The sequence below is a fragment of the Eublepharis macularius genome, chromosome 7, assembly GCF_028583425.1.
Source record: "Eublepharis macularius isolate TG4126 chromosome 7, MPM_Emac_v1.0, whole genome shotgun sequence".
Taxonomy (NCBI): domain Eukaryota; kingdom Metazoa; phylum Chordata; class Lepidosauria; order Squamata; family Eublepharidae; genus Eublepharis; species Eublepharis macularius.
In genome coordinates, this window is record NC_072796.1 from 26,653,032 (window position 1) to 26,672,047 (window position 19,016).

General features: G+C 49.0%; 2 protein-coding genes across 3 annotated transcripts in view; both read right to left on the bottom strand.

Annotated features, from left to right (window-relative positions):
- Nucleotides 1–19,016, bottom strand: part of LOC129333389 (cadherin-10) — a 141,383-nt gene that overhangs the window by 1,330 nt on the left and 121,037 nt on the right. The window contains exons 8-10 of the mRNA XM_054985010.1: nt 18,292–18,413; nt 5,061–5,169; nt 1,414–1,665 (exon numbers count right to left, since the gene is read on the bottom strand). Coding sequence (XP_054840985.1) covers nt 1,414–1,665; nt 5,061–5,169; nt 18,292–18,413 — 483 coding nt within the window. The remainder of the gene's footprint in view (nt 1–1,413; nt 1,666–5,060; nt 5,170–18,291; nt 18,414–19,016) is intronic.
- On the bottom strand, nt 9,543–15,043 carry LOC129333390 (uncharacterized). Of its 2 annotated transcripts, XM_054985012.1 has the most exons (3): nt 14,910–15,043; nt 12,256–12,401; nt 9,543–11,392 (listed from the first exon to the last, which is right to left on the bottom strand). In XM_054985012.1, the coding sequence occupies exons 1-3, from the start codon at nt 15,013–15,015 to the stop codon at nt 11,357–11,359; spliced, it is 288 nt and encodes a 95-aa protein (XP_054840987.1). In that variant the 5' UTR covers nt 15,016–15,043; the 3' UTR covers nt 9,543–11,356. The 2 variants fall into 2 exon arrangements, with proteins under 2 accessions (XP_054840987.1, XP_054840986.1); XM_054985011.1 differs by lacking the exon at nt 12,256–12,401.

A 19,016-nucleotide genomic window follows, 5' to 3' on the forward strand; every position in this document is an offset into this window, starting at 1 on the left:
TAGCTTGGCCCTCTGAAGCATCAACTGAACCCTAACCACGGTAGACCATGGTGTAACGAAACATTGAACCTCTCAGCACAGTTTTGGTCCAAGCTAAGATGAAACATACTTACCTGCTATTGACGTGGCAGCCACCCCCGGCCACATCCGTTGGTTGCTATGGCCAAGTGCCATTATTTGCTGCCCTGGAAGGAGAAAGGTAAGCTCTCCTTCCCAAGCATACAGGAACTTGGAAGGGGTGGAGCCCGATGCCTTATATAGGCGGCTCCACCCCACAGTGCTCATTCTGCACCTCTTCCTCAGTCCACCCTCTACTCCCTGTAGCAGGGTAGGTCTAACCGGTCACCATTTATGGGGCCAGGTAGGAATTTTTTCTCCTTTCACCAAATTGTCCTCGGTGAAGGGTGTTGTTTTGCCTACCTTGTTCTGCATGCAGTGGTTGCGCTAATTGGATTAGGTGGTGCCGTAATACAATCCAGCCACTGGCAGGTTAGAGTTGGGGAAATGAGAGTGGGCTCGTGAGCACCCTTGGCATATCCCTATTGTTGGGAAATTAGGGCCTGTTAGGAGTAGGTGGCACACTTCACGGCAGCCAGCTGCAAGGGCAGACTGCTTGATGGATCTTCCTGGACCAGTTCTTCCCTCAGGCTCCACGGCTTGGGGTGTTTGGAACTTTAAGGGGGAATCATTTGCCTGGCCAGCCAGGTCCTAGCCATGCCGCATGGCTGGCTCGTGCTCAAGGCAGTGGATCTCACCCAGACAGGTTCAAGGAGGAGGTCCCAGGGCAACTGGTGGCTTGGCCTGTACTGCTGGTTAGGCCCCCTGTTGCTGCAATAGCTGTTTATGTTGTTGCTTTAATAAGGTGGCTCTTTAGTACCCATCCCTTGTGTCTGCCTCTTCATTCTGACTAGGGAGGAAATTCATTTTACCAACTCAGTGCCTATATTTACGTGTTTGGTTTATTCATGCTCTTTGATACTAGTGGCTTCTCCTAATAGTGCCAGCAAAGTTTGTAAATCCTAAATTTGGAATACAGATCTTGGCCACTTGTAATGCTCAGCTTTATTATGCAGGTGTGCACCAGCACCCTAAGATTGTCTCCAATTTTCCTCTGAGCTGGAGGTTTTAGTAAAGCAATATGAGGTTTAAAATGGGCTGAAGTGACTGTGTTCCCTGTATCTGTAAACTTTGCTCACCAGAAAAATATTGCACTATAATCTTATTTCAATGTAAACAGATCTTGGGCTTTATTACTTGAAAGGTATGTGAATTGTGGCATGTTGTAACAAGTACATAAAGAGCTGTATTTACAAAAAAAAAACAAAAAAAAAACAGGATATACCCTGGCAAAGACTAAAAATCTTTCTATTGTATGATTTCATATAGTAAATGATGTGTTCGCCTGTAACTTACCCAGCAAAATAATGATGCAGAGCAAAATGGCAATGAGAGCTCCCGTGCTGAGACCCGCTGGAAGGAGCAGAGCTTCAGCATTACAGGACTGCATGTTTCCCCGGCTGTCGCAGGCACACACTCTGATGGTCAGCGTGCCAGTGCTACTTTGGATGGGGTAGTCATTGTCTGATATCACCACAGGCAGGAGATAAGTACTTATTTCATGCCGGCTAAAACCATTCCTTCTCGTCAAAATGCGGGCAGTATTATCTAGACCAGTCAATGATAAAGAATGCATATATAACAACCAGATTACTGATGTTATACATTATGATATATAGATGATAGAATTTAACTAGATTTGAAACCAGGAGTGAATCTAGGGGGTTCCTCTTCTTATGTAATATCTTGGAAATATCAAGATAAGTACAAAGAGTTTCAAATAAGACTACTGAAACTTCTTGGTGGAGTTCCACCTTCTCAGCATTTGCTGGCTTTCATTCTGAATGAAATTGAGATTTGAGATTTGAGAAAAATCTTGAGATTTTTCTTCAGACATAATCGCTGAGGAATAAGAACAACAACAACAACAACAACAACAACAACAACAACATTTAATTTATATACCACCCAGGAAAACTTAATGCCCACTCAGAGCAGTTTACAAAGTGTGTTATTATTATCCCCACAACAAAACACCCTGTGAGGTGGGTGGGGCTGAGAGAGCTCCAGAGAACTGTGACTAGCCCAAGGTCACCCAGCTGGCTTCAAGCGGAGGAGTGGGGAATCAAACCCGGTTCTCCAGATTAGAGTCCTGCACTCTTAACCACTACACCAAACTGGCTCTCTGTATTGTAGGGAGAACCAAAAGAGGGCAATTAGACTACTGAAATTTCTCCAGGACAGTCCATATTTTTTTTAAGAAAAGAGCTCTTTTCAGACATTACAGTCCACAAGTACCACATGTAAATCTTTCTGATAAGTGATGATCATATTGTCTGAAAGGGACAAAACATGGATTTTCAGCTTTGGTTCACATAAACTAGAATATTTAAAAAAAAAAAAGTTTTGCATAGCTGTATGCATGTACAAAATCTGTGTGTTGTTTCTTTCAGCGAACACAGTGGCTGCACATATCAGGAGGATTGTGTGGGCAACACATGCCCCACATGTGGGGAGAGTGGACTACAAATTAAATACAATAAATAAATAAAACAAATAAATAAAATATGAGCAACTGGCAGACTCCCAATATGCTTGACTGCAACATCTCAAAAGGATTAGTCTAAACAGGTCCTCCAACACCTGATAGACTCTGTTACCACTGAACCACGGACAAACTGCAATAATCTAGTGTACTGAAACCACAGTAGTATCCATTGATTGCCAGAACTTTTTAGACAGCTCAAGACTAAATTGGATTTAATAGGTGGATTAGATATTCTTCCATTCCGTACAGTTTGACCTTTAATTCAACTAGATTTTTTCCCAGTGAAAATTTTTAGAAGGATTGGAAGATTAATGTAAGATTAATTCATGCTAGTATCTCTGTTAATTCATGCTATTGTTAGTTATTATCGAGGATGACTATATGGAGCACTATAGCTCTTATTATCAGATACACGTGGAAAGAAATAACAAGAGAGGACTGTTTCTTTCCATGACCTGCTGTTGAGCTTCCCAGAAGACTGGCTGGCCATTGTGTTTGGCTAGAATGACCTTTATACTACAACTCTATGAAGAGTTAATGAGTAATTCTGCAAAAGATTATCCTACTATATAAAAGGCTAAGCGTATTCATAACAACTCACTTCCTATCCTGGTGCGGCGTGGGTGGCAACGTCCACCCCTGCCTTCACTCAAATGGGATGAGGAGCAAAGCAGGTGGCAATGCCCACTCCCCACCTTCACACAGCTGGGATCAGGAGTGGAGCAAGTGGCAATGCCTGCCCAACACCTTCACCCAGCTGAGATCAGGTGCAGAGCAGGTGGCAATGTCCACCCACCTTTTATCCAGCTGGGGTCAAGCATGGAACAGGGGGCAATACCCACCCTCCATCTTCACCCAGCTGGGATCAGGAAGAGATAGCAATGCCCATCCCTTGCCATCACACATCTGTGATGAGGAGCAGAGTAGGTGACAATGCCTATTCCCTCTTCCCACAGTTCAGATCAGGTGGCAATGTCTGCTCTACCTGGCTGGTATCAGGAGTAGAGCAGGTGGCAATACCCGCCATTTGCCTTTGCCCAGCTGGGATCAGGAGTGCAGTAGGTGGAAATGCCCCCCCCACATCACTCAGCTGGGAACAGGGGTAGAGCAGGTGGCAATACCTTCTCCCCCGCTTTACCTGGCTGAGATCAGCAGCAGAGCAGTTGGCAATGTCCACCCCTGCCTTCATCTAGCTGGAATCAGGAGTGGAGCAGGTGGAAATGTCTGTCCCTTTTCACCCAGCCAGGATCAGAAGCGGGGCAGGTAGCAATGCCCACCCTCCTTCATCCAGCCAGAATCAGGCGCGAAGCAGGCTGCAATGCCTGCCCCTATTCACCTGGCTGAAATCAGGCACGGAGCAGAAGGCAATGCCCACCCACCCCCCTAAACCCATCTGGGATAAGAAGCGGAGCAGGAGGCAATGCTCACCCATCCCTGTTCAACCTGCCAGAATCAAGCATGGAGCAGGTGGCAATGAGCCCCCCATTTCACCTGGCCGGAATCTGGCACAGAACAGGAGGCAATGTCCGCCCCTTCTTCACCCTGCTGCGATCAGAAGCGAAGCACGTGGCAATGCCTCTCCTACTTCACCCAGACAAGATCAGGCATGGTGCAGGCCTCAATGCCCACCTCTTCACCTGTCTGGGATCAGAGTGGAGCAGGTGACAATGCCCACCCCCTTTCACTCAGCTGGGATCAGGCACGGAGCAGATGGCAATGACTGTTTCCCTTCACTTGGCCAGGATCAGGCACAGAGGAGCTGCCATGCCCACCCTCCCTGCCTTCATTCAGCCGGGATCAGTGACAGAGGAGGAGGGAATGCCTGCCTGCCCTCCCTCCTTTTTCTAGAGCCCATAGGATTTTTTCCCACAACAGGCTTTTTTGCTAGTACTATATATGTTGATAGTTTCAGGTGGGTAGCTGTGTAGGTCTGCAGTAGAAGAACAAGATTTGGGTCCAGTAGCACCTTAAAGACCAACTAGATTTCCACAGTATGACTTTTGATAGTCAAAGCTTCCTTTGTCAGGTACCAGGAAGCATTGACTTTCAAAAGCTCATACCCTGGAAATCTAGTTGGTCTTTAAGGTGCTACTGGACCCAAATCTGGCTCTTCTACTATGTATGTATGTGCTTTGGCATGGCAGGACCTACAGGCTTATGAGTACCTGCTAAGCAGAAGGAAATTACTGCTGATTGAGAACATGATTCACTGGGACAGATTTCTTCCCATCAATGTGATTCATCTCAACTGTTGCAGCCAGGGAACTTTCCTCTGGTGGATGGAGTCCTCCTCTGATACAAAATGCAGAAATCCAACCCAAGAGTCCCAGTGTTATCTCTACAATTTCTAAATGGTTGTTCTGAATCCAGTTTCACACATGAAAAATAATAATGCAAAACACTGGAGAAACACATATCCACCATTAAACATCTCACATCTAGAAATGTGTTATACCTTCACTATCCTGGACCGTGAAGTTGGGATTCACTGCAGCTAAACTGAAGAAAAACTTTTGTCCTCCAAGGGGGTCATCTTTATCTACTGCACTTATCGTTTGTATTAGCTGCGGAGAAGAAGAAAAAGAAACCAGCTGACAGATGTCACATGAAAAAAAGAAAAGAAAATATGAGCAGTCTCAAGGGTTGCATGTAAAATAGATGTCTGAGTTCATAATGTCACACGTTATCCTCATTAAACACAAAACAGTAAATCAGATGCACGCAACTGGTGCAATCCTAAACAGGATTAAACCTTTCTAAATCCATGGAAATCAGTGAGTTTTGAAGGGTGAAGCTCTAGTTAGGGTCATAATGCAAATCACAGAATATGGATAGAGACCAGGAACTAAATGTAGATTCCAATGGCTTTTTTGTCCGGCCCTTGATTTCAATGACCCCCTCCACCCAGCACTGTATCAACCTCCTTCTTCTAAATTCTGTCACTGGCAAAGGGCTCCTTAATCTCCTCTCCCACATTGCTATTAGCAAGAAAGGGTTTGACAGTGCCTTTCCTTTAACCTCTTCAACTACTTGTGACTATGGGCAAGCCAAGACCAGAGGAAATAGTAGATAGCAGATGAAGTGCTTGAATGGAAGGCTCCTCCAAAGCTAGGGATCCCATTCCCTCAGTGGGAGCAGAGGATCCCCCACTTTCACCCTCCATCCCCCACCTTCACTTACCTGGCTGACTGGGGAGGAAGGCACGAGAATGAGCCTACTAGGTGCTCCCCCGAGTGCTCCTGCGCTTTGCAGTAGGCCAATTTTGGCCCCAAACAGGCTTGTTTTGGCCCGTTTGAGGCCCAAATTGGCCTGCTGTGAAGCACACATGAGCCTCTGTACCTTGTGCAAGGGAACACACCAGCAAAGCATGCATGCAAGGAAGATTGTAGGCTAGGCAAAAAGGTAAGTGCCAGGTTGCTCACCTCCTTCTCGGAGGCTTAGGGGATCGGGTAACCCTATCCAAATCATATGTTGCTCTTTACACTAGAAAAGAAGAGGTTATGAAGAGGAGGTTATGAGTCTTTTCTTGTATCTTAGCTAATGCAGGATGGGCACGAACCACAAAAAAAATCAAACCATGAGGTTCGTGGTTTGTGGGTTTTCACGAACCAGGAACCACAAACTGGCACAAACTAGGGCAAGTTCACGAACCAGTTTGTGGTTCGTGGGGTTTAAATGCCCCTTTCTGGCTGCTTAGCAGCGGCAGGGAGGGGACATTTGACAGTTTAAAGGGCCCTTTCCTGCCTTGCAAGTGGCAGGACCCTTTAAACGGCCCAAAACCCAGCCCCCAGCCCCAGGCCTGAGCCCCAGCCCTACACTTACCTTGCCCATCTGCCCCTGCAGGCCTGCAGCATCCTCTCCCTCCTCCCGCTAGGAGCAGGAAGGCCGTTTTCAGCCTCCTCCGCTGCCATGCTGGCCCATGCAGTGGCAGAAAAGGCCAAAAATGGGCTTCCTGCCCCTCAAATGGCCACCATGGGAAGGCCGTTTTTGACTTCTTCCCCTGCTGAGCGGGCCCACAGGATGGCGGAGGAGGCCAAAAAGGGCCTCCCCACACCTCAAATGGCTGCAGGGCCACGCGGCGTCAGAAGAGGCCAAAAATGTCCTTCCCGTTCCTTGCAGGAGGAGGGGGAGGAGGCTACGGGCCTGCAGGGCAGCAGAGCAAGGTAAGTGCGGGGCTGGGGCTGAGGGGGTGGGGTGGGGTGTGGGCTGGGGTTTGGGCCGTTTAAAGGGCCCTGCCACCTGCCAGTGGCAGGAAAAGTTTATATGGCCATTTCCTTTGGGAAATGGCCATTTAAACTGCCCCTTTAATACGAACCAAACGAACCAGTAGACCAGTTCGTGGAAGTTCATGGAAACGAGCTTCCATGAACCACTGGTTTGTGAACCATGAACCAGGCTGGTTAGTGGGTTTTTTTGGTTCATATTTGGGTCCGTGCCCATCTCTATGCAGGAGTCAATCAGTGAGTACAAAGGCCCTATAGGCTTTTTTTCACTTGATACTATGGCTTCTGATAGAAATGTTTTCTCATGTCTGGTCGCAGAGGTAAGATACTTATATGGCTGCTGCTATACAAATGGTTAATCCAGATTATTATGTTGGTACCACAGTCTTGTGCCAAGACTGGACCAAGACTGGATCTGAAGGCAGGAATTTAAGGCCAATTTAAGATGTCAAGAAGGGTAATGGCTGAGCTTGGTTATTCCCATGCCTTTGTATTTTCCTTGTGTGGCATTCAGAGACTGAAGCCAGAAACAACAACAACAACAACAACAACAACAACAACAACAACAACAACAACAACATTCATTTTATATACGGCCCTTCAGGATGACTTAACACCCACTCAGAGCGGTTTACAAAGTATATCATTATTATCCCTACAACAAAACACCCTGTGAGGTGGTTGGGGCCAACAGAGCTCTCAGATAGCTGTGACTGACCCAAGGTCACCCAGCTGGCTTCAAATGGAGGAGTGAGGAATCAAACCCGGTTCTCCAGATTAGAGTCCCATGCTCTTAACCACTACACCAAACTGACTCAAATCCCCGTCAAATCCCACACCAAATCTTCAGTCCCTCTAGTTTATTGTGATGTCTGAAAGTCTCTCTACATGAAATGCCTGGACACATGTTCGTAAAGTGTTGGGAGACTCAATGTTTGCTGGGACTCAATGTTTGCAGCTTTGAAGGACAGAGCTGATGGAGATTGCTCCCAAGGGGACAGATCCTCTCACAGCCCTCCGCTGCCTCTGGCGTGCCAGACTGTCTCCTTTTATCCTGCTACCCTCACTGCTTAAAACTTCCCATTAACCGAGACTCAGCAGGACAAAGGCTCCAGAAAGGGAAATGTCAGAGCAGCAGAGGGCAGTGAGAAAATCCGTCCCCTCTGGAGCGATCTCCGCCGGCTCTGTCATTTAGACCTATACTTCCCAGCTTGCTTTTTGTCTCCTGACACATGAACAACATGTGTCGAAAGTAATGTGTAGAGAGACACTCAGGATTTGATTATATGATATGGGCAGATTCTGAGCTGATGTGTGGAACCAGCAGTCAGACAAACAGCCCTCCTCCTACAGTCTTTCTCTTCTAGTTAAAACATGAGAGGCAGAAAGAAGAGAATGAAGATGCTGTCCTGCCTCTGTGCGCAAACAGGACCCAATCTGCACCCTCTCACATACTGTTTTAAACGTAAGCTTCAGATCACATATCAAACACAAGTTGAGTTTACCTGTAGCACATGGGTAAGCAGACCGTGAATGCAAGCACCTTCACAAACTGAGGTTTGTTTTCTTTCCCAGTAACAAAGACTCCTCAGCATCATTTAACCCCAGTTTAATAATCTGTTACTGGGAGAGAAACACTGGGCGATCTTATGGTGCTTGATGTCACTAAGAACTAGAGTGAGTTTAAGACTTCTGACTTTGACCTCAGTGTGCCATGGGAAGAAAGGAGGAAGGTGAAGCAGGACGACAATTAAACTGCTTTGTGCCGTCATGAACTCACTTCATTTGTTTGTTATGTCCGAATTGAACCGAAGGATCACTTTACCACAGCAGGCAGCTCAGAAGTTCAGATGGTTAGTAATCCTTTAAATATTACAACTGTTTAAAGAGCAAAGACTCTAAACACTATCTCCATCTCACTATCTCCCCCCCCCCAGCATATATTTTAAAATTGACATTTAAGTAGAAATGCCATTTCCTGTACTCAATATTTTTCCTTTTGCTTAACATTTGTTTAGGAACTGCCATATATATATTAATCTTCACCACTCAGATCAGGTTGTGTGACTACTAGTTGTGCACAATTATGGACATTTAAAGAAGAGGGGAAACATCCCTCCCTTGTGAATATAAATATTGTTATACTGAATTGCTCTATGTATTAGGTATGCATCCCAAAGGAACAACTTCTACCCACAAGTCCATTTTTATCCCACTCTATTTTTGAGGAGCTCAGGACACCATACTTAGTTTTCCCTTCCCAAATTTATCCACACAACAACCCTATGTGGCAGAGCAGACTGGGAAAGAATAATTGGCCACAGGCTCGCCAGTGAGCTTCCATGGCAGAGTGGGGATTTGAACCTGAATCCCCTAAATCATAATCTAACCACTACACTCCACTGTTTCTTGCCAGCTTTTTTTTCTAAAGTTTATTTTTGATTCTGAGATTTACAACACAACATATTGATGTTTTATGAGAGTTAAAGTATAACTGAAAATGAATTATAGATATCAAGTCATATTATCAGAGCCAATTAAACCTATTAATAAGTTTAAGCTAACACAACAAGCTGCAAATGAGAGAGATATGAGCAGTAACACACTACTAATGATGTCAGTAGGTACTCCATGGCTGAGCATTGCACACAACAGAGAGTAACCTTAGATATTTTATACTATTCAGATAAATACATTTTGCCACCCCAGTCGGAATGAAGAGACAGACGTCACTGTTTGGTACTAAGGGCCACTTTTATTAAGATAACAATATTTATAACCATAACTATCAAACTGCGGCAAGGGCAAACTAGCGGTACAGGACGAGCCACGTGGTCGCACCTTGGACCTCCGCCTCGACCTGTCTGGGCGAGCCCCGAAGCCCCAGGCTTAAGCCATCCACCGGATGGCAGCTACCTGGACAGCCAGGCAAATTTGGTTCCCCCAATCAAGCTCCCACACCTCAGCCGTACAGCAGTGAGGTAGGACTTGCACACAGGGTTCCCCAAGGCAGTCTGCCCATGCAGCATGGCAGCCGTCACAAGCAGTACCATCCGCTTCAGGCAGACCCCTCTTCCCCAAAATGGAGAAGCGCCAAGGGTGCTCACCGGCCCGCTCCCTATTTCCCAATTCTATCCTGCCAAAATGATTTATCTAAACAGCGCCACCGTGCCAATCACCTCAACCACAATATCGGTACAAGGTAGGCGAAAAACCTCCGGACCCGGGCCAATTAGGTGACCGGAGGAAAAAATTCCTACCTGGCTCTGACTACAGCAACCGGCTAATCCTGCACCGATACAGGGAGAGGAGGGTGGGCCGAGCTCTTTCCCGGGCGACTGACGCCGGCGGGGGAGCGGAGCAGCCTAACGGCTAGCAAGCTCCGCCCCCGCGCAATCCCCGTATGTCCGGGGAAAGCGCGCCTTCTCTTCCTCCTTCCGAGGAGGCAAATGACGACCCCCCGCCCCACAGCCAGGCTGGCGGCAGAAGGGGTCGCTTTGCCACCCCAGTCGGAATGAAGAGACAGACGTCACTGTTTGGTACTAAGGGCCACTTTTATTAAGATAACAATATTTATAACCATAACTATCAAACTGCGGCAAGGGCAAACTAGCGGTACAGGACGAGCCACGTGGTCGCACCTTGGACCTCCGCCTCGACCTGTCTGGGCGAGCCCCGAAGCCCCAGGCTTAAGCCATCCACCGGATGGCAGCTACCTGGACAGCCAGGCAAATTTGGTTCCCCCAATCAAGCTCCCACACCTCAGCCGTACAGCAGTGAGGTAGGACTTGCACACAGGGTTCCCCAAGGCAGTCTGCCCATGCAGCATGGCAGCCGTCACAAGCAGTACCATCCGCTTCAGGCAGACCCCTCTTCCCCAAAATGGAGAAGCGCCAAGGGTGCTCACCGGCCCGCTCCCTATTTCCCAATTCTATCCTGCCAACGCCAGGCCAAGCCTCTGCTTAGGCCCTGGCGCCCCAGAGATGGCTTAAGGCCAGCCGAAGCCCCTGCCGCAAGTCATCTAAAAACACCTCGTTGCCGGACGCCGAAAGGTGTACCCCGTCACCTCGGTAGAGGTCGGCAAAAGTGGCCCTGATCCGAGGGTGAGGTAAGTAAATACCCAACCCTTCACCCAAAGCCTTTTGAATAGCCCTATTGGCCTTCATTCGAGCCCTTTCAATAGCCGGACGGTGCAAGGCCTCCCGCCAAACCCGCCGAGGCAACATGGCGGACCAAATAATGAGAACACCAGGCCACCGCCGAAGAATGAACTGCAGGTCCTGTTTAACTTGCAAGGACAATGCCCTGCCTTGCATGAGCCCCAGATCATTCCCACCTAGGTGAATGACTAACACGTGGGGCGGGAGGCCACTCCTCCGGCCAAATAACAAAGGCAGCAGGCCGGGCCACCGAAGGCCCCGACGGCCCTGCCACTCAACCCGGGCCCAGTCACTCAGACCCAACTGCGACCCAATCCTCGTCCTCCGTGCTTGGTGGGCCGCCCAGAAAACCATACTGTGCCCGCAGATCAGAATTCTTTGCTTCTCTCGGCAGGACACAGCACCTAAAGAAAATTCAATTAGTAATGGCTTAAAATTTAGACAAGGGCCTAACATAAGCCCGATACGCTGACGAACGCCACCTGCCAACTCTTTGGATGGCTACAGCCGAGTAACCCATTGCGGCCGCCGTGGAAGCCGCCCCAATCCTGAAAGAATGTGTCGCGAATTTAACTCCCTTCAAACCCAGCCGATCAAGGGCTCTCTGGGTAACTGCCCAGAACTGATAGCGCGTTAAAGGCCGACCATCGCCGTGCCTGAACAAAAGCCCTTGTTCCTTGCCCCGCACCCGAAGGAAGCGCCGGAGAGCCCTCACCGGGCACAACTCTCCATCTGCGCAAGGCCCCAGCCGAATAACAACCCCTTTACGCCACTGATCCGTCTTGGATTGACGTAACTTAATAATGACTGCATCCCCGTCCCACTGTAAATCACTAACCAAAAGAGCACGGTCAGACCGGTCCAAACTGGACCGAGCCACTAATTCACTAATGCGAAATGCCCCAAAGAACGCGGTCAATGCCGCCGCGTGAAACAGCCGCGTCTCATACCCAGAACTGCAAACCTCGGCCCATACCGCAAAAAGCCCCTTGAGCACCGAGGGAGAAATAGGCTCCCTGGTGTCAACTCGAGCCCCTGCTTCCCTGGACCAACCTTCCAACATCTTCCGCACACGGAAGTCCCCCGTGGCCTCAGGGAACCCCCGTGCCTTGCTTACATACGCCAACGCTGCAAGCTGACCCCGAATCGACTTAACCGCAAGACCCCGCAACTTCTGATGCACACAAAAGCGCATCAAGTGCGAAACCGGGATAGGCCAGCGCTGCTGCAAGCTAAGCCTGTCTCTGAACCCTGTAAACTGTCCTACCGCTCTGTTGTAGGCTCTCCTGGTGCTCGGGGCCACTGCAAGCCAGATGGCCCTGAATGCCTCGGACTCCCAAGCAGCCAAAGTTCCTGCGGCATCTGCACTGGATGGGGGTCCGCCTCCGGGGCAAGCCGCCTGAAACGATCCATCTGTAGGCGAGACAATGCGTCCGCCACCTCATTATCCACCCCTGGAACATGTCTGGCCTTAAACAATATGTTCCAATGGAGGCAAAGAAGGGTGAAGGCTCGAACGAGCTTCATAACCCTAGGGGACCTAGAGGTCAATGAATTAACCACTTGTACCACAGCCTGGTTATCACACCAGAAATGCACAGTCTGGTTGGAAAACTCACGTCCCCACAAAAACACGGCTACCAGAATTGGAAAAAATTCCAAGAACGTAAGGTCCCTGTCAAGACCCCACCTATGCCACTCACTAGGCCACTGACCCACACACCAATGTTTCCTAAAATAGATCCCAAAACCCAAAGAACCGGAGGCGTCGGACATAACCTGAAGCTCCGCTTCAAGTAATAAATCGTCCCGCCAGAACGTAACCCCGTTAAAGCTGGCTAGGAAGTCCGACCAAACCTGCAAGTCCTCCTGAATGCCCGTACTAAGCCTCAAGCGATGGTGAGGGGCCTTCAAGGGCGACATTGCATCGCAAAGTCGCCTTAAAAAGGGCCTGCCCGGGGCGACCGCCTTACAGGCAAAATTCAAATGCCCCACTACTTGCTGGAGCTCAAGGAGCGTGACCTTACGCTTTCCCCTAAACTCCTGAAGCCTGGCCCTAAGGTCCTGAACCTTTACCAAGGGAAGCCTGAAACACTGTCTAACCGTATCAATTTCTATTCCCAGAAATGTGAGAACCTGCGAAGGCCCCTCCGTCTTCTCATGTGCCAATGGCACCCCCAGCTCCTCAGCCATATTAATGAAGGTGTCCAGCAGGTGGGCGCACCGTCCAGACCCCACCGGCCCACAAAACAAAAAATCATCTAAATAGTGCGCCGTGTCGCGACAATGCGCCCGGCGCCGTACCTCCCATTCAAGAAAGGAGCTGAAAGTCTCAAAGGCAGCACAAGAGATGGAGCACCCCATCGGTAAGGCGCGATCCATGAAAAACTTTCCGTCAAAAGCAAACCCGAGGAGCTCAAAGTCCTCTGGGTGCACTGGGAGCAGTCTAAAGGCAGACTTAATATCGCATTTAGCGAGCTCCGCCCCCACCCCACACTTGCGTACCATCTTAACCGCCTGATCAAACGAAGTATATTTGACAGAACAAAGATGCTCTGGGATCGCATCGTTGACTGACTTACCCTTAGGGAACGACAGGTGATGAATTAAACGAAATTCCCCTGCCGCTTTCTTGGGAACTACCCCTAACGGGGAAACCCTCAACCTAGGAACTGGTGGAGAATCGAAAGGGCCCAAAACTCTCCCTTCCGCACACTCCTTCTGAATCTTAGCTCTAACAATGTCTTCCTTACCTAACACTGAACGCAAATTATCCGAATGAAAAGAGGAACGAGGACCAACAACTGGGATCCGAAAACCATAAGTAAACCCCTGCAACAGATACCGGGCCTCACGAGCCTTGGGATAAGCCCGTAACAGTCCCTCAAGGACCCTCAGTCTTATTGGACTGGGGCCCTTTACCAGCAGACTGCTGGCTACCACCGCCTGATCCACCGAACTTCCTACCTCCAGAGCCCTGTCGGGACTTGGGACAGGCCGTGTAGGAGTGGGGGCCTGAACAGGACGGGCACTCGTGCCTAAACCTACAGGGTTTACGGCTGCAGCCTCCTTTAAAGGCGAACTCCCAGCACAGCAGCCGGGGTTGAACCTGCTGCCCCGCGTTAGCGCGGGTGCTGGGGGTTGAGGAAGAGCGCTGAACAATATGACCGCTGTCTGACCGGTCACCCACACTAGGCCTCGCAGGGGACATCACCGAAAGCCACAATTGCTGATGAATGCGATCCCAGGGAAGGGCCGGATTCATGGCAGCACGCATACGGAATTCCTCGTCGTATTGCATCCATGCCCCTCCAAGGAAGCCCGTATATCCTTTGTAAATAATATCTAAATACTGGAACAAAGGAGCCGCCTTATGTGGCTGTGCCCTCGCTAACACCCCCGCATAAATCAAGAACCCAGGGAGCCAATTGCCCCAGGTTCTATCGACCTTCCTACGCTTTAGCCTTTCTTTGTCACGGTCATCCAAATCGTCTTTGTCCTTCTTCTCCAGCTCTCTGAAGAGAAGGGAAAAGACGTCCACATAGTCCCCTTTCAATATCTTATCACGTGTCGCTTGTGTCAGGTGATCACCCAGGGGAAGGGCTACATCGCCAAATGGCAGGGCACTAAAAGGAACATTGCCGTACGCCAAAGCTGGAAACGGGTAATACCCCCACGGACCAGCCATCATCCCAGGCCAGCCAAAAGGCTGCCCACCTGCCAGGTTTGCCGAAGGTACAGATGAGGGCAGCGAAGCAGCTCCAAAACCCTGACCTGACCAATGTGGCTGCGCTAGAGGAGGCCAAGCTGGGGAGAACTGGGGGGGAACCCCCGAGCTAGCACCCTGAGCTCCACCAAGAGGCCCTTGACCACAGGACCCCCAAGGCCAGGGGAATCCTGTTTGTGTAGGTGCAGCCTTACCAAGGTCCTCTTCAGGCTCCACCGCCAAGGCCACGGGTGCCGCAACCACTTCAGCTCCCTGATCAGCTTCGTCAGCCGCTGCACCAACTTCCTGAGTCGAAGACATCTGAGCAGAGCCAGCCGCACCTGTCGCTGAACCTTCCAAAACAGATAAACGCATAAGAATTTCTCTGTTCACCGCATCCCTGGAGGCCAGGCGCCTAGACCTCTTCCTACCTCCACCGTCCCCCGAAGGAGCAGGCACCCCCTTGGCCGACTCAAGGGCCTGCAGCCGACGCAGGATGTCCTCCTGCCCCAAAACATCGGCCTCATCCTCAGATGAAGAAATAACAGGAGGGGGCCGTTTAGGGGGCGGACGTTTAGCTCGCTGTTTACCCTTAGAAGGGCCACTACCTTTCTTAGGAGGCATGGCCAGCCCTGTGCCCCAAGCAACAGTCTTATAAAGTGTCCTAACGCACCCAGCCAGCCAAAAGGCACTGTGGCCGGATAGCCAATGGGTATCAGGGAATACCAAAGGAGGGAGCCACCCTGACTCACGGCTTCAAAATGGCCACCCGATTCAGCAGACTGGGAAAGGCCCCTCAAAATGGCCGCCCTGTAACCAGGCAACCGGGGGGGGGGGTTAAGGGAAGAAAGAGGGGGGGGGGCAAAGACGACTACCCCAACACCCCCTTCAAACAACACCACCCGCAAGGCGTAGAAGGGCCTATGGAGCAAGGAAGCACGGGCAGGCCTGACTCTAGCAACCACTGCACCCCCACTCCCGGCCGCCAACCCCGCTGCGATCCCTGGCCAAGAAAAGGCAGCCGCCCGCGCCGACAAACACGGCCCCCGCCGCGATCCCTCCGGGCAAAGGCCAACAGCCGCCCAGAAAATTGCCGCCGGGACCGCCACCGAGGCAAACGCCGCGGCCTCCGCCGCGCCGCGAGGACCTCCGACGGGGCCGCCGCCGAAAAGCCTCCACAGCTGCCGCCGATCCGCTGCCGAGGCTGCCGCACCACAGACGCGCCGCCGCCGAGGCCTCCGCACCGCCGACGAGGCTCCTGCACGGCCGCCTAGGCAGAGCTCGCAGCGACCCACTCGCCGAGCTCTTTCCCGGGCGACTGACGCCGGCGGGGGAGCGGAGCAGCCTAACGGCTAGCAAGCTCCGCCCCCGCGCAATCCCCGTATGTCCGGGGAAAGCGCGCCTTCTCTTCCTCCTTCCGAGGAGGCAAATGACGACCCCCCGCCCCACAGCCAGGCTGGCGGCAGAAGGGGTCGCTTTATGGATATAAGAGTTTCAGATAGACTGAAGCTTTTTAAAGCAAGAATCCTTTGCTTAAAAATGGTAACTGTATAATCTATTATTATGACCATAATTACGATACTGCAACTGTTATTATGAGCTATAAAGAAGTATCCTCAAGAAATGCTCTTAAAATGTACCACTTTTTTTGGACAGCACAGTCTAGTCTTCCTCTTCACCCATCCCAAGTGAAATCCAACATGATTCCACAGATCTTTTGACCTGAGTCTATAATGCAATATAAGCAAAAGCCTCATTGCAATGCTAAGTCTCATGGAATGGCAATAGTCACTCCTATCTGGGGATGTAGCACTAAAGCTTTCTTCAGATTATTCTCCTCATGTCTGACACAATACTGACAAAAGGGACCTACATTGTTCTGCTTGCTAATTCTTTCAAATTTAAGAAACAAATCCTACTCTAGAAATCACTACATTGTGCAAGACATGAATACTTGCTAAACAATTTTTTAAACTGAAAAGCAGTATTAGATGCTGTCAGTTTCAGGGGAGAACGAGAACAGGGGTTGATTAACCCTTGCCCATCTTTCCATGTATTTGTTCAATACTGCCTCCCTCAATTTGCTTTTCTCCCATAAGAATAACTTTAAGAGAATAACACCAAGTTTATAGAGTGCACCACTAATCACCATCAGTTCTGTCCAGAAGGAAGATCAGGCAAAAAGTGATGGATTTCCTAGATCAAACTGGAAAAGAAATCAAAATTTCTACTTCTTAACATTGAAACCTCAACCCAAATCTCAATGATCTCTCTCATTGGTGGAAGCCAAGGCAGTGGGTGTGGACTGTCAGCACCTTCCCCTCTTCTTTGTGTGTGTGTGTTTGAGGCATTAACTCATGAACTCTTGAAGCTGTCTTATACTAGCGGAGTTCACTCCTTAGAGGGCTTGTTAATTTCATCTTTGCCTCCCCTGTCAATTACACCTCTCCATTCTAAAACTGTGTGGGATTGCAATCAGAGGGCAGCGAGGAATGGAAATGGGCTGGAGTTGCTTTCCGGAGCTGGACTTGGACCTGGAGAAGTTATAATGGGCTGAAGTTTCCCTTCTGGCATTTCACAGCCCCTTCACATGGCTCCAGTGTATAGTAAAGCTTTCGCCCTGCTGCTGGGGCTGTCTTTTTAAACTACCTTTCCCAGGTAACATTTCATCTCCTGACACTTGTTCTTCATGTGTCAGATGTCTCATGTAGAGCTACTCACAGTCTCGTGATGCAGCAGAAAGATTTTTGGTGCACCATCACCGTAAGCAGCCTCCTTATGCCTGTGCCTATGGGTTAAAACTCAACTTAGAAGAAGGGACAAATGTGAGCAGGAATACTCACACGAAACAAAAGGTTAAAACAGCGTCTCCCACTTCTGCCTCTAATGCTGCTTTTGTTTTCAGATATTGTGAGTTTCAACAGCCCCTAATGGCTGGTCTTTGCTACTCTTGGTGGCAAAGTCATTTCCCGTTGATCAAAGTGCGGTTCAAAGCATCTCGGAAAGAGGCAAAGCAAAGCAAATGTTTGCCCTTCTGATACTAACTGCTTTTATGCTTTTGTGTGATTTGCCTCCAGAAAACCATTTTAGAGATAAACTGCCATTTGCATAAAAATAGAATGCCGACAGGGGTGTTTTGGAACACCATGCCCATCAAGTCAAAGCACAATCAACGTCTGTGGCAAAGGAAGCTCTTCAAAAAAATAAAATAAATCAAATTTGATTACAAATTACTCTTGGTGACATATAATGCTTTCCTCCACCACGGCAGCACGGAATGCAATTAAGAGATTGTCTTTTAAGACAAATCTGAAAAACAACCAAATAAATGCTGGAGGGAAAAAAAACTGCTTGAAGTTTTAACAGCACAATAGCTTTTTCTGAGGAACAACAGGAAAAGTCATTTGGTAATTTACATATTGTAGTTGGGTAAGGCTGGAATCTGATTTGCCGGCAGCCATTTTCCCTCTTTCCCAAGCTGCTCTCAAAAACCATCTTTCAGTCTTAAGGAACAGAAACATGATTGTGAATGAATGACTCAGTGCCTGTTCCCAAAACAAATCCAAAGAACTTAAAGCATTTACAGAGATGACTTACTTGGCCGGCTCTGGCATTTTCACACACAAAAGTATCATAGAACACAGCAAACTGTGGTGCATTGTCATTCACATCCAAGATTCGAACGTAAACAGAAACACGGGTCATCTCTTTGGGGTTGTCTGTCAAAAAGAGGGGGGAGAAAGCAGTCTCTTCATTCAGAACTTAACCACAAGTCTCTGCATGTTGTTGTTAATATTTTTCTTTTACAAATTTCTACCAGCTAAGAAGAACTTTGGATGTTACATCTTCGATGCATAGAATTATAGGAGAATAGCATAGGATGGCCTTTAATTAAGAACCTTTTGAGATTAGAGTCTTTGTCAGATGTCACAGTCATGTACACCAGGATGCTTGCACAAGCTACCTGTGATCTCCTGATAGAGAATAGAGGCAAAATGTGTATTTACTAGAGATGGGCACAAACCGGGAAAATATTGAACCATGCGGTTCATGGTTCATCATGTTTCACGAACCACAAACTTTCACAAACTTGCCCCAGTTCGCAAACCGGTTCATTTGGTCCGTAAAAATATCATTTCCGGGGGAGCAGAAGGTCTGCAGAAAGCCCCTCCCCATGTTGCCTAGGAAACTGATTGATTGGTGCCAAGCTGTCTGCAGTGACAAACTGAAAAATGAACCAAACAAACCGGTCTAAAGTTCAGGGCAGTTTGTCAGAAATGGGCTCTGACAAACTGCTTGTTCGCTAACCATGAACTGGCCTG

Bases quoted from the DNA above. Each gene is read 5' to 3' on its own strand.
- LOC129333390 (XM_054985011.1), bottom strand. From the start codon at position 15,015: ATGTCTTCGACTCAGGAAGTTGGTGCAGCGGCTGACGAAGCTGATCAG. The intron at 11,393-14,909 runs GTAAGGCTGCAC...AATTTTCTTTAG, and splicing joins GGAGCCTGAAGAGGACCTTG to GTGCTGTGTCCTGCCGAGAG.